General features: G+C 37.3%; 1 protein-coding gene across 1 annotated transcript in view; it reads left to right on the forward strand.

The window, feature by feature from the left end:
* The window catches only part of Hectd2 (HECT domain E3 ubiquitin protein ligase 2), a 60,587-nt gene that overhangs the window by 14,259 nt on the left and 20,361 nt on the right, over positions 1 to 25,967 (forward strand). Inside the window, exons 3-8 of the mRNA XM_075973911.1 lie at positions 13,358 to 13,496; positions 14,426 to 14,528; positions 14,882 to 14,971; positions 17,129 to 17,193; positions 22,866 to 22,911; positions 24,637 to 24,746. Of these exons, the coding sequence (XP_075830026.1) occupies positions 13,358 to 13,496; positions 14,426 to 14,528; positions 14,882 to 14,971; positions 17,129 to 17,193; positions 22,866 to 22,911; positions 24,637 to 24,746 (553 nt within the window). The remainder of the gene's footprint in view (positions 1 to 13,357; positions 13,497 to 14,425; positions 14,529 to 14,881; positions 14,972 to 17,128; positions 17,194 to 22,865; positions 22,912 to 24,636; positions 24,747 to 25,967) is intronic.

Here is a 25,967-nt window from a genome sequence, read left to right on the forward strand (position 1 = left end):
GAGAGCTATAATATATGTAGAATATGATACACATGTAAAATATATTTTATGTATCTTTGTATAATGCATTTGAGTTAACCTTTCTACCATTGTAACAAAATACCTGAGAAAAACAGCCTAACTGAATAAGGATTTATATTTTAGCTCATGGTTTTAGAGGTTTACTTTCGGGTTACTTGGCCCTATGTTTCAGTGCCTGTGATGGGATAGAGCATGCAGTGGGGAGGGCATGGGAGACAGTAGTTGATTACTTTACGGCAGACTGGGTATAAGATAGACCCTTAAAAGTCATTCACCAGGGACCTACTTTCTGCCCTACCTTCTAATAGTCCCTTTAGGATAAACTCATGGTTGAATCTAATAGATTGATGAAATTCATACATGCACAAGCCATTCACATCTCACTATTGCCACCACTATGCAACACATGGGCCTTTTGTGTGGGCACTTCATATTCTGAGCTTCATCACAGCATGTAAATATGTTACAAGTATTTAATATACTGCCAATATTTAATATACTGCCAATATTTAAGCAACAAATTATTAGAAAACATGATGGAAAGTATATGAAATATTAGAAATAAACCCAAAAAGGAAATAGGCAAAACTTGCATAAAATATGAAACTATCAAAAGACAAGAGGTTTTAATGAAGAAACTGTAGAAGCATCATTTAGTTTATTCTACTTATTTAATAATTTCAACAGTTTTTGGGGAAAACTTGGCAAAATAATTCCATACTTGATTTACAAGAATAAATATTCAAGAGGATGTAGGAGGACCCATGCCCTTAGATTTCCATAAATGGTACTAAATTACTCAAAAAGCATAATTAGAACAACTGGCAGACCTCTCAAAATAATAGTTAGAATTTTTAATTGTAAAAGTACTGAAAAAATATGCAAAAGATTTTTTTAGTATGCGGAAATACTTGCCAACCTAGTAATTCTACCTGTAGGAGTTCAATCTACGAAATAACATTGTCTATGTGCAAAGATAGAAGAGAAAGGATATACAATGTTTATAGTAAGATTTGGAACAGATTGGCTAACTAAATTATGTCAATTTGTATTGTGAATGCTGTGTTTCTATTAAAAAGAATGTGATAAGGATATAAAATAACTTGGAGAAATGCCCATAGTACTTTATAAAGTTAGAAGCAAATATAAAATTAAAGATAGGTTGTAACTCTAGATTTTGTTTTTTTGTTTTTTTTTATTTTTTGAGACAGGGTTTCTCTGTGTAACAGCTCTAACTGTCCCAAAACTAGCTCTTGTAGACTAGGCTGGCCTCAAACTCACCAAGACCTGCCTACTTCTGCCTCCCGTGTGCTGGGGTTAAAAGCGTGCGCCACTACTGCCAGCAACTCCACTAGTTTTGGGTGGATGAAACCTTTGATGCTTTGAGCATGCATTTTGGTTTTTCTGCAGGCTTTTCATTCATCTTTTAATGGTTCCCATCAGGAGGATTAGGTATGTGTTGTTAGTGTTTCTTTATATAACATTTTTGTTTGAGATGGGGTTTGTTTGTGTAGCCCTGCTGTCCTGGAACTAGCTCTGTAGACCAGGCTGGCTCGAACTCACGGAGATCAATGGACTAAAGGCATGTGCCGCTGCTGCCACTCAGCCTTATGTAACTTACTTTATCATAGAGAACATAAATCACTTACATTTTCTTCAGTGTCCCTTCCCCCGTGAAAACAAATCTTTGAAGTCTGAATGCCTGCCCATCGTATTCTAGCCAAACAAAATAACTGTATCTGTGATAAATTACTCTTACAAAATTTTCTTTTTGGCAGTGCATGCTGATGTTAGACCTACCGTACAGTCTTAGAGGTTAGATTCATAACACTTCATTTCTTAGTGTCTGCCTTTGATAGCATCTTCCTTCCTCTGATCGTGTGCACCCACACTCTCACACATACGTTCTTCACACATGGGCTGGACAGGTATGTGTTTCACAGTTCCACAATACAGTAGAACAAAGCCATAATTGTGGTAGCATTATAGAAATAGAGAAATACAGAAAATTGGACAAATTAGATGAGTTATTGAATATGATTTCTATTTAGACATATCAATTGGATAATAACCTTTATATAATTTAGAAAGAATTTTTTTTTCTTTTCTTTCTTTTTTTTTTGTTTTTTTTTGTTTTTTTGGTTTTTCGAGACAGGGTTTCTCTGTGGCTTTGGAGCCTGTCCTGGAACTAGCCCAATAAAAAAGAATTTTTATTGGACCTCACAATAGTCAAGTAAAATATCATGTTTGTTTTCTCTTGCTACCTAATGAATTGTCATGGTCTAATGGTTTTAAAACAGCACCTAGTTATAGCTAACAGCTCTGTGGGTCACAAGTCTGGATGGTTGTCACTCAGTTTATACTTAGAATCCTTACAGGACTGAAATCAAGACATTGGTTGGGCTGGACACTACATAGATATTATTTTCCAAGTTCCTTCAGTTTCTGGGAAATTGTTTATTTGTGTTTGTAAGACTTCAGTGCCATCGCCTTTCCTGACTCAGCCTATGGACAGATAGTTCCTGCCGTGTGTCTTCCCGGTGACACCAAAGCTTGTTCCTTCAAGGTCGGCAGCAGGGTTCTTTTCTTGAATCTTTTTGTGATTCCCATCTGTTCAGCTTTGCCTTTTGCAACCTATGGAGATGCACTTTAAGGCCACTTCTGGAGGTTTTAAATTTCATTTAAGAGGATGCAGGGATACAGTTCAGCACAGCAGAGACCTGGTGAACCTTAAGAAAACTGAAATGTGTGCTATGGAAGAGATAAGAAGTCAAAATATGGTAGACAGCAGTAACCTTCGTTTGGCCCTTTTGTTTAAATTGCTTAGCCTTTGATTCTTCATTCTCTGATTCTACTTAATCATTTCTTTTTTATTTTATGGGTATTTATTTTATGTATAGGTGTGTCTGTGTTCCATGTACATGCCTGTTTCTCGCTTTCTTATCTGTACAGACACCTTGATTTGTGAACTAAGCTTGTCACTTCATGTACCTACAGGTTTTTGAGTGGATTCGTTGACTCTAAATATGTTCCACCTAGCCAAACTCCCACCTCTTGCCTGTTTTTCTCTAACAGGAGCTAGTCTTGTGGAATCTGGACTTAGCCCAGGCTTACTCACCTTGGAATTTTTGCTTATGTCACTCTCAATGAATAGGTCTTTCAGCAGTCTTCGTAATAGAACATTCTGAGTAGAATGTCTCTCTAGACGTCTGGCCACTCTGTCTGAATATCTCCTTAGTTCTGGTCATATCACAGGTGCTGCAGAAAGAATTCTTTTATTGAATGAGAGTTAAACTAAGTCTTCTTTATGGAGGTGTTCTTATAAGGCTTTGGTTTTTGAGAAGCTTCTCTCACTTGTCCATAAGATTATTTCTTCCAAAATTTTATTCTCAGCAGTTATCCTTTTCTTCCATTCCTGTTAACAGGACCTCTAGCCAGGTTTTCTCTTAGCAGCTTGTCTGCCATCTAGTCTCCAGGGGGTGTTAGAGAAGCTGAGGAAGCCCAGCGTGGGCTCCCTAACAGCTGAGGGATCCTTTCCTCCTCTAGGTCACCAGACTGGTAAGCCTGTCAAGCTGGCTGTCCTTTGAAAAAGCTGAGCAGTGTAGGCATTTTACCTACTGTAACAGCTGCTAGAGATGATACACCTTTAACAACAACAAAAACAGACCTAGAAGATACGTGAAGTAGGAGTGGAGTTGTGTGGGAATGGTACATTCTTTTTTTTTTAACCTTTTTTGGTATTTTTCTTTCCCCCTTTTAGACTTACTTAAAACATGTTTTTTAAAAAAAAGCACAAAACACCTTTAAAAGAAGTGAAGTGGTTCTTCCTCAGGCCTTTTGAAATATCTCTTCTTTCTTGGTATTTCAGGAAAGAGTGACTATGAACTTCTATTTACCTGGAGGCCAGTATTTTATTCCAAGCTCAGCTGATTTCATGAGTTAATTCTTGGCAGAGCCTTGGTGTGACCTGAGCTCTTCAGGCTTACTTGAGAAATGCATCTTTGTCACTCTAAAATAGCTAAAAGAAAAGGTGGTCTTTACTCAGTGGTTAGGTCTGTGTGAGCGTCCTGTGGTGTATTTCAGGTACAGTACAGGGCTTCCATTTAGAAGCATCTGAAGGGCAGACCGAAATAAGCAGTTAGAGGACACCCAGCACAGGGCTTTCTGTCTGGGAAGAGCAAAGGACAAGCTACTTTAGAATTTCTATCTCGGAAGTGTCTGTAAGGCCTCAAATGGTGCTGAACTCCAGGTTTCCTTTGAACATAACCGATCTTGAACTAAATTTCTACTATCTTACCCTAAACCCGAATAAGTGTCTTAGTTATTTTCTTTTCTTAACTATTCTTGAGGAAACATGTATCTGAAAATAATTCTGCTACATTAGCTTCCTTATCTTTTTCCTACTCTCTGCTCCTTAAGTGTGTATTTGGCGAGAAAAGGGGCTTTGGTTTTAGATCAGAATTAACCTTTTAAATGTCACGTTTATGTGGTTCAAAAGTAGGCTTATCTTAATCATCCTAAAGAGAAGGTAGGAAAAACATCCCTTTAACAAGATAGTGTACTTCTTCCTCATACTCCTACCCCCACAGCAGGCAGTCTCTTACAGAGCCACAGACATGCAGCTTCGAAGTCTGCCTGCCTTTCTGAATAGGTTTCCCTTTTCCTGTTCTCTTTTCTAACCACCCTCCTAGCACATTGGGCTTCCCCAGCGCTTTTCTTTAGTCCTCCTCTAGCCGTCCCTCCCAGCCATGTGGCTGCCTACCACTGTCCAGCCGACCTCAGATAACTCAGCCTTTTTCCTTTTCTTCTCCATTCTCCTCCTCTGAGCAGCTGCTGAGATTTATAGTTTGTCTGACCTGGAGCTTTTCTTCTAGGTGTTAGTAGAATTGTTCAAGTTTTTAAAACGCTGTAAAAATAAGTGGTGCATATGTGTGTCACCATCACATTGTTCTGTCTCCTCTATTCTCTTATGTAAATGTAAACATATATATTATTTCCCTGCTTCACAACTACATGTACGTTGTCCATCACTTTGGGCTGTTATTTTCAGTTGCTTTTCTTGAGGTATCTTTCTTGTTTTTTACAACTATATTCCATTATATTAGATGTGCACCATCATTCAGAACACATTAAAAAATTAGTTGTGTCCACCTTTTTTTCCCCAATAGAAACAGTTCCACAAGAAGTGATTTTATACAGATGCCATTTTGTTCATCTGCAAAATATTTGTAAGATATTTCTGGAAGTGGGACTGTCAGATCTGGACATATATGTATTTCTATATTTTTTTTGAGTTTTTAATCCAGCTTTCTCTAGAGCCCAGCATCCATGACCCATGTAGTCTGTACTTAGTGGATAATTTACTGAGTGAAGAAAGAAATAGGAAGCATTTTTTCTAGGCTGGCCTCTTTGCCCCTCGTGGAGTATCAAATCCTTCTCTAGTCTTTTCTGTAAGACAATCTACTATGAAGTATCTATGTCATTAAAGACGAGCCTCTACAGAAATGACTTGGAGGTCTGTGATGAGGGTCTTAAACGAGCACTTCATTCATGCTCACAGCTTTACTACACTTCACTGAACTTGGTGAAAAGTCAGTCTCCAAAAACTAGTGAACGCATTGCTTTATTTGCTCTTATGGCTCAGCTTCTATGACTTATAGGCTTCCCACACACACACCTTCTTTCTTCCTCCCACCTTTAGCTTTATTTTTGCTAAATGATCAGAAAAGTACTCTTATAGATAGTGATATAAACACCACCTGTTATGACTAATCTCCTCTGGTCTTTCCCTGTTTCTGCTTCGTGCCAAAACTGAAGTAGTCAAAAGTAGCACAAGAGCTGAGCTGAAGGACGGAACCTTCTAATTGTTCCATGATGCTTTGCCTGGTGCTTACATTGTCAGCTGAGTACCTGCATCTGTCCGTCCACTCTTAACCACCTAACTCTCGTAGGCCTTTGATTAGTGGTCATAAAATGGGCAGTTGTGGGTGGTGAGCTGTACGCTGTCTTCTGCACCTAAGTTTTATAATATAAATAATATTTAACATGGAATTTGCCAGTATATTGGTTTTGATTGATCTTTGAAGGGTATTTTTGGTTTTGTTGGGGTGATACGATTGATACATTTACAATTTATTAGTACCTGTTTCCAAGTAGGTCTCCCTTCTGCTACTTGGCTTTATTCTTGATAGAAGATTGACCACTGTTCAATAATGAAAATAACACAAGTTTTATATATCTTCAGGCTAGGTTGAAATCAGGCATTGTAATAAACAAAGTGCCATTATAGGAAAGTTACTTTATCTCATCCTATTATTTTCCCATCTGTAAAATGAGGTAATAAAAAGCTATCCTGTGAAGTTACAAGTATACATGAAAAGAAAGCCTTTAAAACATATTCAGCTCCATGTCTTATAATGTTCAGCAAATATAAGTGATGAGTAAATTTCTATGTTTATATTGTTTGATGTCTACGTAAGTGCTGCAGTAGAAAGAAAAGCTTACCAAGATGCTAAGCCTTTATTTTCTGAAGGAGCAGAGAGGTTCAGCCTTCTTGGAAAAGACTGACACCCAAGTAGCTCATTCCAGTTACTTTATTCAAATGTAGACAAGGTTAATTGGGGCTAGGAAAGGTTCCAACTACCAAAGTTACCTTGTTCTTACTGCCTGCAAGAGCAGACAACCCACAAACATCTCAGTCCCTTTTGATTATGATTAGCCATAATCAAAAGTAAGAACTCCAGGTCTGCCAGGAGTATCTTAGGACAAAGGTTGTTGCAGCTGAGAGCTCTCACATAGCACCAAATGCAGATTCTCCAGAGAAACATTTCTTCAAGGTTTAATAGTCTTAAAGCAATTTCTCGGCCTCTACTGATTAAACCAAACATAGCAAAGGCTTTGCTGAAACATTTTCTTCAAGGCTGGACACAAAGGCTTTATTATAGATTTCACTTAAAGCAGACATAAAGGCTTCATTCCATGTCACTACATGTATGTATCTGTATGGTACAGAAGTGTAGAGGGGATTTTGATAGAGCAGAGTTTATTTTACCCAGAGGACAGAAGAGGGCATCGGGTCCCCTTGAACCATCTCAGGAAGTTGGGATTGCTAGATGTGAGTGTTGGGAACCAAACCCAGGTTTTCTGCAAGAGCCCCAAGTTCTCTTTAACTGCCGAGTCATTCCTTCAGCCCCCTTTATTTGTTTAAAAGATGAGACATGAAATTCTAAGAAATAACTTGATCTGTACAAGGTCACATTTTTCATTATCTGTTTGCATTATAACAGCCACCTCAAAACTTAGCAATTGAAACAATAGCAATATTTATTTAATTCATAAATATATAATTTGGAAGGGGATCTCTTTTTCTCCTGAGCATCATCTGAGTTGTCTTGAAAAATTAGAGACCTAGAGTCACCTAAAGGCTTGCTGAATATATTAATGTGCCTGGAGTCTTAGACTGTAGATTGGACTGGGTTTGTATGTGGCTTCCTAGCTTCTGTACAGCATAATATCTGAATTACAAGACTGAATATCCCAGAATGAGAAAGCCAAACAAAACTTGCATGTCTTTTATATGAAGTCATGACTTGTACCACATTTTATTAACAGGGATTCGTTAAGACTGGCCCATATTCAAATGGATGGCAACTAGACTCCATCTTTTTTTAATTTTTAAATATTATTTATTTTTACATCCGACTGCAGTTTCCCCTCTTTTTTCCAAGTCCCTTCTTCCCTCTCACCTTCCCCGCTCAATCCTCTCCTCCATTTCTACTCAGAAAAGGGAGGTCCTCCCATGGATATCAACAAAATATGGCATATCAAGTTGTAGTAAGACTTCCATTGTATTAAGGCTGAATAAGGCGACCCAATAGGGTCTCAAAAGCCAGAGAAAGAGTCAAAGACAGCTCCTGCTCCAACTATTAGGAGTCCCACAAGAAGACTAAGCTATAGAACTGTCACATTTGTGCAGAGTGCCTAGGTCACCCCTATGCAGGCTCCCTGGTTATCGGTTCAGTCTCTGTGAGCTCCTGTGAGCCCAGGTTAGTTGATTCTATGAGTTTTCTTGTGATGTCCTTGACCACTCTGGGTCTTACAATCCTTCCCCCTCTCTTCAGCAGGATTACCTAAGCTCCACCTAATGTTTGGCTGTGGGTCTCTGTATCTGTTTCCATTAGTTGCTGGATGAAGCTTCTCTGATGACATTTGATCTAGGCACCAATCTTTGAGTATAGTAGAATATTGTTAAGAATCATTACATTGACTTTTTTTTCTCCAATAGTGTTGGTTCTATCTAGGTCTCTGGGTCATCCAGCCTTAGGGTCTTGGCTTCAGGCAATGTTGGGTGGGCTCACTCTGTGGCATGGGTTTGAGGCTAGAACAGTCATTGCCTGGCCACAGTCTCTGCACCACCCTTATCCCAGCACATCCCATAGGCAGGACAGACTATAGGTCAAAGGTTATGGCTCACTTGGTGTCCCAGCCCCTCCACTGGATAGAGTTTGTCTTGTGATTGAAGGACTATCAAAGAACCTATGGGCATATTTTTAAATGACCACATTTGTGGATATACTGTGTAGACCTAGGAAAAGAAGATAGGGCTTTTGATTCTTCAAAAACTGTCCTTAAAACATGCTCTAGAGCAGGACACTGTACCTGAAATGAAGCTTTTAGGTGACATGTACATTTTACTTTCCTTTGCTACTTCAGCTTCTGTATTACAGATCATGATGCTAATCACGGTGATAAGAGACTTTTTAAAATATTTGATTGTTTTGTAGGTCCTGTTTCTCTGTAGCTTTGGAGTCTGTCCTAGAACTAGCTCTTTTAGACCAGACTGGCTTCGAACTCACAGAGATCCACCTGCCTCCGCCTCCTGAGTGCTGGGACTAAAGGCGTGCGCCACCACTGCCTGGCTTTGTTTTTGAACAGTTGTCAGAACACAGTCCAAGAATGAAGTCATGTGGGAATTCTGGATTCTTGTAAGAAAACTCCAAGAAAACAAGATGAGTTTTGTGATCTCGGTCTCTTCAAAACACAGAATTGTTCTTGGGATGTAGTTTAGTGCTTCTCCAAGGTGTATCAGATAGAAGTGAATTTACATCAGCTGTTGTAATCCATATGCCTCTTGGAAAAGCTTTTTTTTTTTGCCACATGTGACTTGTCCTTGTGATTGTAAACTTTACTCAGATGACTCTACTTAACCTTCAGAGTATAAATTGTCCAATGCTCTGAATAAAGCTGGCTATTGCATGAGACTTAGTTCACCTCATTTTTAGTCTCTTCTCTCCCAGATTCATGCTGCCAACTGGAACAGTAAACAAATAGTTACAACGTAAAGAATCCTGAAGTGCCGATATTTTAAGAAAGGGAGCGCTACTCCCAGGCAAGCAGTCCATTCAGTTACACACCCAAGTTGGCCTTTCAAGTTCTCTGCCTTAGGAATGACTGATCATTTCATTCATTTTATATTGAGCTGAGGTTCCAAGAGCTTCAGCGACTATCTAAGGTAAACAGAGTAACTCAGGAAGCAGTAGATCCAAAGCCCCTTATTTTGAAGTCTTGTGCTTTTCCATTACTTATGAAACTTTGAATATAATATTTTGCTGTTGTGTATTAAAAGCAGAAACTCTTTGTATGCCATTACTTTGTGTCGGCAGCACATAGACCCAGGTTCCATCTCTTGAACACACAGTCTGCATAGACACTGTTGTTTGTCTCCTTTACCACCTGTACTGGCTGTGCGGGAACAGTCTTCATATGGCCAACCAAAATGTCAGTTGTAGAAAGCTGCATATACCATTTCAACCATTCAACCAATAGAAATAGTGAGATGGCAAAATTTTGCTGATAATCTCACACCCTTATACATAACTGTATTACAGTCCACCACATTTTAATATACTACCAGTCCTCACCACAGTCATGTTCTTCTTACATTGGCTTCAAGTGTTTTACTTAATGTTTCTAAGCAACCAACTAAAATTGGCAGCAGTTTATTAAAAGGAAGGAAAATGATTACTGCTTATCAATTTAGCACGAAGTGTTCCCAAGTATTGGCTGAATGAAACCTAAATGACAAGTTTTCACAAATGTAATTTAGCTTTTTTTTACTGTATTACAATATCCTCCTATATTGCAGAGTTGCATATGTCAGGACAAAGATTTTCCTGTTCTATTTATGTTATCGATATGAGGTTTAATTAATCACCATAGTTACTGGTTTTCTCTTTTGAATTAAATTTTAATAAACCATCTGTGGGAAAAGGGAGAAAGCCTATCTCTAGAAACAATGCCTTGATATTTGGGGACATAGGAGCAGCTGTGAGCTGTTATTTTTCTTCCCTTAATAGCTGAATGGCACATCCTGTAATTTGGCTTTCATTCACTGATATGAGCAAGGGATTCAGCTCCTTTCAGACTTGGATTTCATTAACATGTGTGCTAGCATTCTGCAGGGTTTTTCAGTCAGGTTACCTTTGTAATTTAAATAGAGCCTCTGACTGGCCTCTGATTGCCTCCCTGGACTGTACTCCTGGCCTTAGCATTACTAGTTCTCTTACATAAGACTCCCCTGACTTTCGGGCTCTGCCAAAATAAAATTCTCTTACTAATTTGACTCCACTGGTCTTCTACCTCAGCGTGGTATTAATAAGAGTGAGTAGGTATAAAAATGTCCATGCTTATCGGCTTACTTTGTGAATAAGTTCATCTTGAATGAATCTGTTTAATAGTGGGTGTTTATAGCCAGGTTGGAAAAGTGTGTGGGAAGGGATAAGGAAGGGTAAGCCTAGTGAAGAATGTGAAAAACTAAAAGTGCCAGAAAAAAATGATTGTAACAAGACTGCGGTTTATTTCTTTTCTGCTAAAATGCCCGTTCCTCTTATAAAAATTTCTAAAAAGTCATTTATGAAAATATTTCATTTTACTTGCGAACAAATCAAGCCTTTATCAAATTTTTTACATTACAAATTACTAGCTCTTTAATATTTACATATTTAGTAAGAGGTATAAAATAATTATGGAAGCAAAGAAGTGTAATAGTCTATTGTGTATTGTCAGCATCACATCACTAACCACAGTGTACTTCCTAGACCAGCAGCATCAGCACCTCCTGAGAGCATGTTAGAAATCAGGTTCTTATGTCCTGTCCCAGCCTGCTTCATTGCAGACCCTAAGGAGGGCTCAGCCATCAGTGTTTCAAGTTTGGTTAGTAAAACTTGAAAGCCATACTCTCTGGAATATGAAAATTGAAAACTGTATTATCTCCTAATATGAAAGTTTATTTTTAAATAGATTACCTTAGTTAGCTTTTTATAACTAGGATGAAATAACCTGAGAAAATCACTTTAAAGGGAGGAAAGATTTAAGTCATTGTTTCAGTCCATTATACATGGGAGAGGTAGAGTTACTTACCTCGAGGCAGCTGGAAGGTGACAGAGTGTGTTTGAGGATAAGATAAACCTCTTTGAAGCACACACTTCCAATAAGTAACTGGTGGTTTGAATGACAATGGCCCCCATAGGCTTACAGATTTGAATGCTTGGTCACCAGGGAGGAGATTGGAGGAAGTGTGTCAGTGTAGGTGGGCTTTGAGGTTTCAAAAGCCAGGCCCAGTGGCTATCTTCCTGATGCCTGCAAATCCAAGTGTGAAACTCTTAGCCACTTCTCCAGCACCAGGTCTACCTGCATGCCACCATGCTCTCCGCCATTATAATGAGCTAAACCTCTGAAACTTTTTGCAAGCCCTAACTAAATGCTTTCCTTTATAAGAGTTGCCCTGTTCAGGTGTCTGTTCACAACAATAAAACTGACTGAAGAGTAACCTGGCTGTAGTTAGGCCCCACCTCCTAATAGTCCATTCACTCTTGTCATCAGTAGATGAATCCATTGATGACATCATTTACTACTTACTGGATTGTTCTTAGTGTTTAACATATACTTCAGTGAAGAAAAACACACTAGAAGAGATTTAGATTGCAATTTTGTTAATCATAAATATATAAACTACTAAAAGGAAAAGTAGTTAAAATCAACTAGTGCAGTTATGAGAGACTTTTCTGTTTTCTAAAATAAAAATTAAAGGCCAAGTGCCAGATTCTGTGATTACAACAGCAGAAACAGTACAGGCTTTCGGTCTCCCTACAGCACTACAAAAAAACATGGGTTAACTGTGTATCGCAGCTTAAAATCATGAACATGATTTGCAATAAATTTAACTGATAAAATGGCCAGTTAAACCCTTAAAGATAAGCAGAACAAATAACCCAAAAATATGAGTTCTCCCTGGTGTTAGCTGCTGGACAGACGGTATCAGGAGAACAATGAAAGCTCTTTAGTGGACCTTGGAATAAGAGAGTTTCAAAACAATAGGAATTCACTAATGAGCTTAGAAGGCAGGTTCTGAAAAAGGATTTTGTCAAGAGCAGGTGAATACAGAGAGGTCTCTTGATTAGGTCTAAAGGAAATAATCCTTGAGGATTCTCTGAAATAACCCAGGGCTTGCAGACTGAGCTTATAACACAGTTGAGGAGCATAGTGACCGAAGAAAAATCTACTGAGTACAAGGAGGAGGGAGAATGTGGGTAATAGAGATCTTAGAAACAGCAACTGGCCCAAGTGCACGTGCTTCTGAAAGCTCAGAAATAATATTTTCAAGGAAAAATTAGCAACAAAAGGGTCATGGTCAAGTTTTGTAATTTTCAATTACAAATTTTTATTATAACAAGGAACTAAGAAATGACCATGAAGACAATGAAAACACATGAGAAATACATGCCCACAACTGAGATCTTAAACATATGTAAATACTTGATGAAAATGATAGAACACTCAAAAGAACAAATAGGTCAGAACAAAACTCAAAAATAAGATCTTACTTGTTATGGACACTGATAAGAAAATGCTAAGACTTACAAGTTATAGAGGACTTATATAAGTAATTTACATGTTTCTGAAAAGTTAATAAGTAATAACAATATTAAGTTTCACTGAAATACTCCTTGAAAGACACCTTTGAAAAGGAAGGCAAGAGAAAGAGCTATACATTTCATTGATAAATGGCTTTGGGGAGAAATGGAGATGGGTAGTAAACTCTATATAAGGTATAGCCAAATAGCTGTTAAAGGCTCTGGATGCATGGAAGACGTGGCCTAATTAATAACTGTTGAAAGTGAAGTGCTTGGGGCGTGCCAGTCACTGGGATGGGGTTTTTGTTAATATGATCCCAAAGTGAATGCATTATAAAATGCTCTGTTTTCTGTTCACATTGAATTACCCTAATATTGGCTAATTTGGAAGAGTTTAGATTCATTACATTCTCTTAACTTCACAGTGAGAGACCTACCACCACTTTGTCTTGATGTTAGACAGAAACAGCGGATGTCTGTGGATGCATTACCATCTGAAGTGAAGGTCCCAGCCCTTCCAGAACCTACCCTTCCTAGCCAGCCCAAAAGTGTGAAAGACTTTGAGTAAGTTCCAGCTCACTCTTCTGTGTAGAATGATAGTGATCTGCATGTCAGTGCTTTACGTAGCTTAACATCTTTGCCTGAACTTGTAGATTGTTAAGATATCAGACAAAAGACACAAAAGATACCTTGACAATATATCTTAAGTTGAAGATATAAATAAGTGTGTGAATAATGGATAGTAGATATATTGTAGGAAAAAAAAGAAACTAAGAGATTCTTGAGTCAAATTGAACCAAAAGGATGTCAGTAAATAATGAATTCTACCATTAACACACACACAAACACACACATGAATTCATCTACTGTGTAACCATACTGTAAAAGCTGTAGCATCACTCTGAATTGGAAACACAGAAGCTGGACTGTGAAGGAAAAGGGAAACATGAGGGTACACATCAATAGTTCTAGCACTCAGAGGCCTGAGGCAGGAGCACTCCAAACTTGAGTCCAGCATGGACTACAGAACAAGACTCTTGGGGGGAAAAAAAAACTTTTAAAAAAGAACTTTTAAAAAAATAGGTAAATGAAAAACATTAAAGCTGAATTGATATTTTAATACAATTAAGAACTATATATTTATATGCTAACTTTTTTTCGAGACAGGGTTTTTCTGTGTAGCTTTGGAGCCTGTCCTGAAACTCGCTCAGTAGCCCTGGCTGTCCTGGAACTTGCTTTGTCGACCAGGAGGGCTTTGAACTCACAGAGATCTGCCTGCCTCTACCTCCGAAGTACTGGGATTAAAGGCATGAACCACCACCACCTGATTTATATGCTATTTTTATATCAACTATAACAATTTATGTTGCTTTTATTATTTAGAATTATGTAATTACTTTCTTTTTTTAAAAAGAAATGCTGTTTTATCTGGATGATGTTTCTCTCCACTTATGGTTAATATATGGTTTTATTTGTTTTACTTTGTTTTTTAGGGAAGATTTAGAAAAAGCTGAGTCAACAGGAAATTGGAAATCAGTACATGCTTTTTATATAACAGCATTTGATTCCTTCACAGAATTAAATGCTGCGTTTAAGGTAATGTATAAAAGATACATTATAATGTATAAAAGATAATGTATAAGGATCCATTCACTTATAATTTCAAATAAAAAATAAGACTCTATTTTATAGTCAGTATAGACTTAAACAGTGTATGTTTTTCAATTATATGTATCAAAATATTACGTGATTTAGTAAGTGTTTCACTATTAATGCTGATTTCTTTCAATTTTTAAAAAAGTTATCAAAATCTTTCTTATGAGCTCATTTACTTTTTTGGATCATCAGACAAGATTTGTTGAGATTATTAAAAAAAAGTATGGTTCAGATAGTATTAAGAACAATCTATGAAATATCCAACATATTTAATTCTTCAATTGAATTTGCAGAAAGATGCCACTGCCTCATTTAATACGATTGAGGACTCTGGTGTTAATGCTAATTTGGTGAACGCTGTATTTGATGCCTTACTTAACACTGTAAGTATTGTTTATGGACATATCCCTGTGGTGTAACATTATGCTATTATTTATTGCACAACTCTTTTATTTTTTAAAAAGTATTTATTTTGATTTTTAATTTATGTGTATGAATGTATACTGTATGTGTAAGGTGCCTACAGAGGCCACCAGAGCATACCCGATCCCCTGGAGCTGGAAATACAGGTGGTTGTCAGCTTCCTGTGTGGGTACTGGCAACTGAACTACTCAGGTCCTCTGGAAGAGGAACAAGTGCTCTTGACCGCTGAGCCATCTCTTCAGCTCCTCTATTTTGATTTTGCAGCCACTTTGCAAGATAATTTCAGTAGAATTTCTGATACAATTTTATGATCAATAAAATTGAAATTTTCAAAAAATCAAGTTATTCTTTTTCTAATTAACTGAGAATGAAACAGAAAATACTTCTTTATCCAGTCTGTGTTTAGGAAGACTTTCTAAACTCATGTTTCACTTACTCAGGGAAAGGACATTGCTTGTGTAGTTCTGAATCCATCACAGGAAGTGCTTAACACCGTCTCAGATTTCTTGAATAGAAATTAAGAATTTTCTTTAGTTTGCTAACATAATTAATTATATACTTTTGTTTTCAAAAGTCAAATCCGCCTTTAAAAGTTGGAATAAATTCTACATGGCCAAGGTGTCTAATTCTTTTTGTATGTTTTTGGCTCAATTTGCTAATATTTTATTGAGTGTTTTACATCTGTGCTTAAGTGAGATGTTGGTCTATACCAGTGGTTCTCAACCTTCCTGCGATCCTTTATCACTGTTCCTCATGTTGTGGTGACCCCAGCCATAAAATTATTTTCATTTCTACTTCATAACTATAATTTTGCTACTGTTATGAATCATAATGTAAGTATTTTTGGAGATAGAAGTTTACCAAAGGGGCCATGACCCACAGGTTAATAACTACTGGTCTGTACTTATGATTTTGCTTGGGGAATGAGGGTAAAATATTTTTTCTTTTATTTGGCTATTCAATTCTGAAGGTCATTCTTGAAAACACACGTACACATAACATTCATTATACAGACTAAGCAGGTTATACTTGGGAGGGGTTGTGTGATAAACATATACACATGTAGCAATGAAAAAGAAACCATGAATTTGAAAGTGAGTGAAGAGGGCTATATAGGAGAGTTTGGAGTAAGGAAAGGGAAGAGGAAATTGTAGTGATATTTCATTTGTATTTTAATAAATAAAGCTTGCCTGAAATCAGAATGCAAAACAGCCACGCTGGTCAATCATACAGACCAGGTAGTGGAGGAACTCACCTTTAATCCCAGCAGCCACACTTGTTAGCCTTAGAGGCTGGGTGGGGTGGTGCAAGCCTTTAATCCCAGACTTTAAAGAGGAATATAAAGCAAGATGAGACAGAAACTCTCTTTCAGCCTGAAGGTTTCATAAAGGTAAGAGCTCTCTAGTGGCTTGGCTACTTTTCTTTTCTAATCTTCAGGTTGAACCCCAATATTTGTCTCTGGGTTTTTATTATTCGTGCTACATAGAATGATGGAATTATATTATAATATTAAAATAAAAGAAAAATATTATTTTTATAGAACATAACTTGGTTGCACTTGCTAAATTACCAAGCATGGCTTGTTAGGATTAAATGCATCACAAATAGCCAGGTATAATTGTACATACTTATAATCCCAGCATTTAAGAAGCTAAGGAAGATCAAAAGTTCAAGGCCATCCTGGATTACATACTGAAACCTTTGGCACACAGAAAGGTATAACTTGAATCTGTGTATACATATCCAAAGTATATGCCAACCATTTCAAGTTCGTAAACACTATACTGTTGAACTTGTGTTCATGATTTTTTCCTCTCAAAGAAAGGAAAATGGAATTGTTTTTTAGTTATATAAGACTGTTGCTGGTCATCAAAGGATCACGTATATATTTCTGCAGATTGTACTCTGCGAATCCCAGAGAACAACTTCATAATAATCTACATCATTAGTATTCCCTGGAGTTCTCAGATGTGAAATGGATACTGCTGTTCCTAGTACCATTCTACAGTCACCAAGTCTGCTTGTAATTATCCAGATAGATCTGTGAATAAAATGAATGTAAAAATCACAAACTATCCTAGCCATTATTTTATCTAATTATTTTCTTTTGCCTCCAGCCTCAAGATATTCAGAAGTCTGTATTGAAGGGAATCATTAACAGCCTGTTACGAGAATGGAAAGGGTAATTGTAACTTGCATCTAATCTGTATAGATAACTTAGATACATATCTCATGTATCCTTAATATATGTGAGTATGTTTTACTCTTAGGAAATATCTTAGATGTGCTTTAATAAAGACATGGATCAGAAAAGAGCATAGAATATTTGAAACAAAGCTGTTTAGTTTACTGAGATTTGTGATTTCTTGGGATCTGTAAATAAGCATAAGGAAATCAATGAATCTTTCAAAGCTGAATGTAAATATTTTTGTGTTTAGGCATATGTGCTATGCAAACATAGGATGAGTACTAATCAATAACCTTGCACTTCTTATAGCCAATAAAATTTTCTCAGAGAATACGTTACTAGCCTTAAAGAAAACTCCTAATACTCAGGAGAAAACTCAGGTAAGCACCTCAGGCCAAACTGGGTCTTGACTACTTCCTGAGCATAACAAAAGCATTATCGAAAGCAGAAGACAGGCTCATAGATACTTTCTGTTGGCTGTGCCTAATACTTCATGTAAACATAAATAACACTGCTACTTTGTTGAAGTACAGATGGAATGGAAAAGACTCGAGGCAAAAGTAGTGGATAAAAAGCCAAGTCCTGAGCATATAGCATTCACTCATCAGACTTTAGTACCCTCAGAAGGGCTAATACCTGACTTCTGCCTTTAGTCTAGGGTTCAGTCAAGATCTTGGATTACATATGATTTTATGTCCATGAATAATTTTTAAATTAGAAGGTTCCTTTTAAGCATATGAGACAATGCACTATAGACCTTGAACATGTGAGAAATACTGGTTAGATTTGAAACTAAAAGTCTCCTACAAAACTGATGTTAAAATCAAGATTAACACTGAAAAAAATACTATTTTTCATGATGCCCAAAGTAAAATTCTTGTAGTTAGTAGCTAAATGGGAATGGTTTTTAGGCATTTATTTTCCATATATATTTATATATATTCATATATATTAATCTGAATACAGTTTCCCCTCCCTCTACTCCTCCCAGTTTCTCTCTACTTCTCTTCTCTCCCTTCCAGATCCACTCCCTTTCTGACCCTCATTAGAAAAATAACAGACTTCTAGGAGAAAACAACCAAACATAGCAAAATAAGTTATGTTATGATAAAACAATAACCATCATATTGAAGTTGGACCAGCCACACCAATAAAAAAGAGCCAAAAGAGAAGGCACAAGAATCAGAGACCCATTCCTCTACACATTCAGGACTCATCATAAAAGTATTGAACTGAAGGATACAATTTGTATGCAGAGGACTTGGTGCAGAAATATGTGGGCTCTGTGATTGTGCCTTCAGTCTCTGAATTCTTATGAGCTTTGCTCAGTTGTTTAGAGGACCTGGTTCCCCTGGTGTCCTCCGTACCCTTTGTCTCCTGCACTCCTTTTGCCTTCCCTTCCATGGTGTTCTCTGAATTCTGAGGGGAGGGATTTGATGGAAACAACTTGTTTAGAGCTGTGTTTCAAGGTCTCTCTCACTTTGTGTAGTAGCTGACTGTGTGTCTGTGTATTATTCCTGTCTGCTGCAAGAGAAGCTTCTCTGATGATGGCTGAATAAGGCACCAACCTATGAGAATATCATCAGGAGTTTTTTTATGGAGAAAAAAAAACAAGTAGTATTTGGTTTTACCCTAGGTCTCTGAACTATCTGGTGTCTGGTTCTTGGTTAAGGCCCATCCAATGTCAGGTATGGTAGACTGGGCCTTAAGTCAAATCTGACATCAGTTGGTTAGTCCCACAAGGTTTGTAACAAAGGCTTTATGGTTGAGTTGGTGTTTAGGTTTCTTTTTTGGTAGCCTGCAGAGTACCAGTTAGTTCTCTTACTTCTCTGTTCATTTTTTGTCTGACTAACCTGTCCAGTGGTGAAAGTGGAGTGTTGAAGCTTCCCACTGTTAGTGTGTGGGGTTTAATGTTAAAAGCGTTAGAAGTGTTTCTTTTATATATGAGGGTGCCCTTGTATTTAGGGCATGGATGTTCAGTACTGAAATTTCCTCTTGATGGATTTTTTCTGTGACTAATATGAAATGACCTTCTTTGTCTCTTTTTATTAATTTTAACTTGAAGTCTATTTTGTTAGATATTAGGATAGCTACACCCGCTTGTTTCTTAGGTCCATTTGATTGGTATAGTTTTTCCCAACCCTTTACTCTGAGACGATGTCTGTCTCTGAGGTTGAGATGTGTTTCTTGTATGCAAAAGAAGGATGGATTCTGCTTTTGTATCCAATCTGTTAGCCTGTGCCTTTTTATAGGTGAGTTGAGTCCATTTATATTAAGGGATATTAATAACCAGTGATTGCTATCTCCTGTTAATTTAGTTTTCATTGTTGGTGATGTTAATTTGTATGTTTTTTCCTCTTTGGGATTTGCTGATATGAGACTATCAATTGTCTGTGTTTTTGTTGGTGTAGCCAACTCCCTTGGGTTGGGGTTTTTCTTCTAGTATTTTGTGTAAGGATGGGTTTATGGCTAGGTATTGGTGAAATCTAGTTTTGTTGTGGAATATCTTGTTTTGTCCTTTTATGGTGATTGAAAGTTTTGCTGGGTATAGTAGTCTGGGTTGGCATCCGTGGTCTCTTAATGTCGGCATGACACTTGACCAGGACCTTCTGGCTTTCATTTTCTCCACTGAGAAGTCAGGTGTAATTCTGATAGGTCTACCTTTATATGTTACTTGGCCTTTTTCCTTTGCAGCTCTTAATATTCTTTATTTACTCTGTATGTTTAGTGTTTTGATTATTATTTGGTGAGAGAACTTTTTATTTGGATCCAGTCTATTAGGTGTTCCGTAATCTTCTTGTATCTTCATAGGTATATCTTTCTTTAGGTTGGGAAAAATTTCTTCTATGGTTTTGTTAAATATGTTTTCTGTGCTTTAATTTGAACTTCTTTTCCTTCTTCTATACCTATTATTCTTAGATTTGGCCTTTTCATGGTGTCCCATATTTTCTGGATATTTTGGGTTAAGCTTTTATTTTTTTTTTGTTTTTTATTTTTTTTTAATTTATTTATTTATTAAAGATTTCTGTCTCTTCCCCGCCACCGCCTCCCATTTCCCTCCCCCTCCCCCAATTAAGTCCCCCCCAGCCTGAAAAGCAATCAGGGTTCCCTGTCCTGTGGGAAGTCCAAGGAACCCCCACCTCCATCCAGGTCTAGTAAGTTGAGCATCCAAACTGCCTAGGCTCCCACAAAGCCAGTACGTGCAGTAGGATCAGAAACCCATTGCCATTGTTCTTGAGTTGTCAGTAGTCCTCATTGTCCGCTATGTTCAGAGAGTCCGGTTTTATCCCAGGCTTTTCCAGACCCAGGCCAGCTAGAGAAGCTAAATAAGGAGAACCCAAAGAAAAACATATAGGCATCCTCCTGAATATTAACCTTCAGCAAGCGATGAAAGGAGACAGAGACCCAAATTGGAGCACAGGACTGAAATCTCAAGGTCCAAATCAGGAGCAGAAGGAGAGAGAGCACGAGCATGGAACTCAGGACCGTGAGGGGTGCACCCACACACTGAGACAATGGGGATGTTCTATTGGGTTAAGCTTTTATTAGATTTAATGTTTTCTTTAACTGATGAGTCTATTTCCTCTATTGTATCTTCAGTGCTTGAGATTCTTTCTTCCATCTCTTGTATTCTGCTGTTCATGCTTGAGCTTGTGGTTCCTGACCATTTTCTCATGAATTGTATTTCTATAATTCCCTCGACTTGTGTTTTCTTTATTGTCTCTGTTTCAGTTTTCAAGTCTTGAATAGTTTCTTTCATATGTTCGATTTCTTTTTCTTGGTTTTCTTTAAGGGATTTGCTGATGTCTTCCAATTTTTTGTTTGTCTTTTCCTCTATTTCTTTAAGAGAATTTCTCATTTCCTCTTTAAGAATATCAAACATTCTCTTGAAGTTATTTTTTAGGTAATTTTCTTCTACTTCATCTATATTTGGTTGTTTAGGTCTTGCTATTGTAGGGTCTTTAGGTTTTACTGGTGTTGTGTTGCTCTTTGTGGTGTTGCTTGTGTTCTTACCTTTTCTACTCATGTTTTCTTCTAATAGGTGTGGTTGGGACTGTCTGAGATTCTGTTGAGTAATCTTCTAGGTGCCAGTGAATCCAAAGCTCAGATGGTTGTTCCTCGTGGTACAGTCAGTACCACAGTTCTAGTTATCCCATTGGTTACTCTGTGTTCCTGGAGATAGCTCAGCACTCCTATGCTTTGCCCTGTTCCCTTGGAGTTTGCTGTCTTAGGCCTACTTTGGCCTAGGCTTTGACCTATTTCTGTAAATCCTGGTCTGGATCCCCTCCTGCAGAAGTCCCAGGCTTTGAGTTGGTCCTGCAAAAGTTTCTGGCTCAGGTCTACTACCTCGGAGTTCCCAGACTCAGGTGTGCCCAGAACCACAGAGGACCTGGCTCAGGCTTATTCACTCAGAGGTCCTAGACTCATGCCCAGACCCACAGGGGTCCTAGCTTAGATCTATTGCCTTGAATGTCCCAGATTCACATCCAAACTCTCAGCAGTCTCTGGCTCTGGCTCACTCATTCAGCATTTACTCCCCTGTACCTGTTCCAGTGGAGATTGCTGTCTCTGGACCAGTTTATTCCTGTTATTCTTATGCTTTGTCTTTCATAGTGTCCCAGCTTTCCTGGATGTTTTTGTCAGGAGTTTTTTGGGGTTTTTTTTTTGATTCAACTTTTTAACTGTTTTCATTTTTTCTATTGTATCTTCAGCACCTGAAATTCTTTCTTTTATCTCTTATATTCTGTTGGCAAAGCTTGGCTCTATAGTTTCTATTCAAATTCTTAAAATTTTTACTTCCAGAATTCCCTCAGTTTGGGTATTCTTTATTGATTCTACTTCCATTTCAGATATTTAATAATTTTATTCATTTCCTGCCACTGTTTTTTTCATCGATTTTTAAAAATGTTTTTTTTAAAAGATTTATTTATTATGTATACAGCATTCCTTCCATGCATGCCTGCAGGTCAGAAGGGGGTACCAGATCTCATTACAGATGGTTGTAAGCCACCATGTGGTTGTTGGGAATTGAACTCAGGACCTCTGGAAGAACAGCCAGTGCTCTTAACCACTGAGCCATCTCTCCAGCCCTTCATAGATTTCTTTAAGAGATTTATTCATTTCCTCACACTGTTTGTATTTTCCTGGATTTCTTTTAGGGATTTAGTAATTTCCTCTTTAAAGAATCCTGTCATCTTCATGCTGACAGTTGTAGAATCTTTTTCTTATGCTTTAGCTATGTTTGAAAATTCAGGGACTGCTTATTGCAGTTTCTTGACATTTCTGTCACTTCAGGAATGGCCTGTAAGCAGAAGCACATTTTCTTCCTTTAATGTATAGATAAATATTAAGTAAAAATAATCTATGTTAAACAAAATATATTTTAAATTGCTGATTATTTATTCAACTTTTAACCATTTCCCTAGTTAGTCTTTTACGTTAAAATGCTATAGCTCTCTGAGGAATTTGGGTTTTAGGGGTACTCAGAACTAACCTATTTCCCAGGATACTAGAGATGTGTTATTCTCTCAATAAGAATAATGCCTGTGAATTTAAATTCATTTTGGCTTCTCAGTTCTTGGAAAAACATGTAATGGTCATGTCTTTATTAGATACTATGAAATTCAGTGGTCATTTGTAATCAGTCATGCATGTTCTTTTTTCAGCCCTCGAACAAAAGATGATCTTAGAGCATATTTTATATTGTTACAGGTAAGTGAGAATTGTTAAATTCATGTCAGTCTGCATGTACAAATTAAATGATAGCAGATAACTATTACTTGTCAATCGTATTAATACTCTTCAGAATAATAGTTACTTGCAACCCAAAAACTAACATTGTAACAAACACCGAGAAGCTAAATTAGGTGAGGACTTAAGTTATTAGTGAGGTCTTGCCCACTTTCCATGGTGTCCAGGAACAAACAGAATGGATGTTCTTCCCACTTCATTCAGACTCTTTCCTTTGTACTAACTGGAACAGGCTAAAGAACTTCCCCATGTGCCCAGTTTCTAAGTTGTCCATATTGTTCCCTAATGTTCATTAGAATTCTGATAGAAACATCAAAGTTGTTACTATTTGTTCTAAGGCAAAATGATACTTGCTTCCTTATGAGAGAGATACAGATTCAAAAATATACAAAGCAAATTTTAATTTTTAATTATTTTTTAAAAATCTATATTATTTAACACATTTGCATCATTCTTTATAAATTTACCAAGTTGTCCAGGTATATTAATTCACTTAAAAGTAAAAAATATTAAGTATTTAATTTAGTATTATGATATTACCAGTATCATATTCAATAAAAGAAACATGGGAAACAAAAAGAAAAACCAAAAAACAAAAAAATGGGAAGGGAGAATGACCAAGAAAGATAAAGGAAATAAATGAGAAAAGCATCAAAACTAGAAGAAAAGAAAACATGCAGAGAGAAAAGCTACAAAACAACACTGTGAAGCTCAGCTGTCTTAGAGGAGTGTGTTAGTGGTCAGCTCTGCTCACACATCACCCTTTCCCAGAGCTGTGGCTGGAGTACGATCAGCGCCAATTTCACTCCTGTTCATCAGTTTTGAAAAACAGTGTTCTTTTATCATTATCACAATTGGATCAATTTTTAAGGATTTATTTTTACATTTTATTTGTGCGTGTGTGTACATGCTTCATGTGTTGAGTGCCCATGAAGGCTAGTCACATGCCCTGGAACTAGCATTGTACACAGTTCTGGGTTCTGAAATCAAACTCAGATCCTCTGGAAGGGCAACAGGCATTCTAAACCACCTGGCCATCTCCCCAGCCAGCACCTGATTTTAATAATAGTTACTTTTACAGACATTTCTGAAATGTACACTGTAATAAAGCATCAGCTTTTTGAAAGAGAACGTGGGCCTTGCTTTGTTGTGAAAACTCTTGCAGTCCTTTAACACGGAAAAGTTGTCAGAGGACACGCTTGTTCTTTGTGACATGTCCAGCCAATCATTTCCCTGTGCAGAAGCTTCACAGTTAGCATTACATGGTGTTCCTTTTTAAATCCAGAAAACCCATATTATTTTGTTGTTATTTAATTGGATAATAGTGATTACCAGTATTTATGAAAGATAAACCTAAGCGCTTATGTTTTCTTTTTTAAAGCTCAAAACAACTCTTGAGGTAGATAATATTTCCATCTTTCACTTAGGAAATTAAGAATTAAAGTTTTAAAACCACGCCTAATGACACACAGCTAATGTGGTAGGATCGACCCTCAGACCCCGATTTGCCTGTGCATTGTACTGCAGCAGAACCAGTCTTGCTTAAAGAAATGACAAATCACTTGTTTTTAAAGAACTGCAGAAACTCAAATGTAGCTTCCTGAATTTGCCACTTAAAACTCATTAAGCTTTATGACTTTCCTTGTTAACACAATTTAACACAGTTATCTTTCCTATCTTTTTCAGAATCCTCAATTTAATATCACATCTACATACGTCATCTATGCTCATTTGCTACGACAGATAGCTGCCCTAGTGGAAGCTGACCACCATTTCCTAGTTCACTGGCTGAAAAAGTAAACCTTCTGCAATACTAAGACGTTTCAGTCTCTCAGTTTTCAATGTGATATTACTAATTTTGTGATAAGCTACTGTAAACCTTTACCATATTTGAATGTTTTGAAGATTTTTAGGAATGGTGTATTGTTGTAAATATCTATCTTTTGCAATTTTTCTATGACACGTTTCTGGTTTTTTTTAATACAGCTCAACTGGATTTGTTCACCCATTGTTTCATTGTGTATCTTTCTATTTCTTCTCTGTTTATAAACACATCTTATTATTTATGTGATGCTTTCTCTTTGCCTTAATGAAAAATACAAGATTGCAAAAGCACATTACTTCTTCCCCTCAGAAGTGTATTTACATTAACAGACTTTTCTCTATGGTGGATAGAAACCAAAAGGGCAAAATATTTCCAAAATGAGAGCTCAGTGCAGTCAGTTGTCATTATTCACACTAGCAGTGTTTGCAAGGTCGCCATCAGATGAACCTGCAGACACCACCGAGCCTGCTCACGGGCCTCTGTACAGTCCTGTCTGCTCACCAAGCATCCACTTTATGAGTGCTAATACTTGACTTCATTCCATGTAAGTTGATTGGTTAAATTGAGGTCATGATGGTTGCACTATGAACCATGCCAGTGTGGCTGTAATACATACATTTCTTTATACAACACACCACATCTTTCTTGTTCATTGGAACTAGCCAGCACTTAATGATTACATTGTGGGATTTGGGTTTTTGCTTTTGGTTTTTGAGACAGACTCTCACTCTATACCTCAGGCTGACCTGAGCTTACCATGTATCCCAATGGACTGCTAATTCACAATCCCCCTGTCTCAGCCTCCCAATTATAGGGGTTACAGGTATATACTGCCATGCAAAAAAAATCACAAAAAGATGAAAAACATGTTATTAGACTGTAGAAAGGACACTAGGTTCCAGTATGAGATGCTGGCCCTCATTCGTGCATGCCAGACGCCTCCACATTCCCACCATTGATTTATGTCCACAAGCAGCCATGCAAGCACAAGAGCTGACCTGTGGTGTAAGGGATGAATGTTAGCACACAGGGTAGCCTTCCAGTGCGGGATCTGTGAGTCATGAAACTGACTACTGAAAGCTTAAAATTACATTAATGACACTACAGTAATTTGGGTGTTTATTTCTTACTTGAGAAGCAGTATCCATGATAGGGTTTCATATCTTTTGAAATGTCAACTTAATAAATATAA

The sequence above is a fragment of the Microtus pennsylvanicus genome, chromosome 5 (assembly GCF_037038515.1).
Source record: "Microtus pennsylvanicus isolate mMicPen1 chromosome 5, mMicPen1.hap1, whole genome shotgun sequence".
NCBI classification, from domain to species: domain Eukaryota; kingdom Metazoa; phylum Chordata; class Mammalia; order Rodentia; family Cricetidae; genus Microtus; species Microtus pennsylvanicus.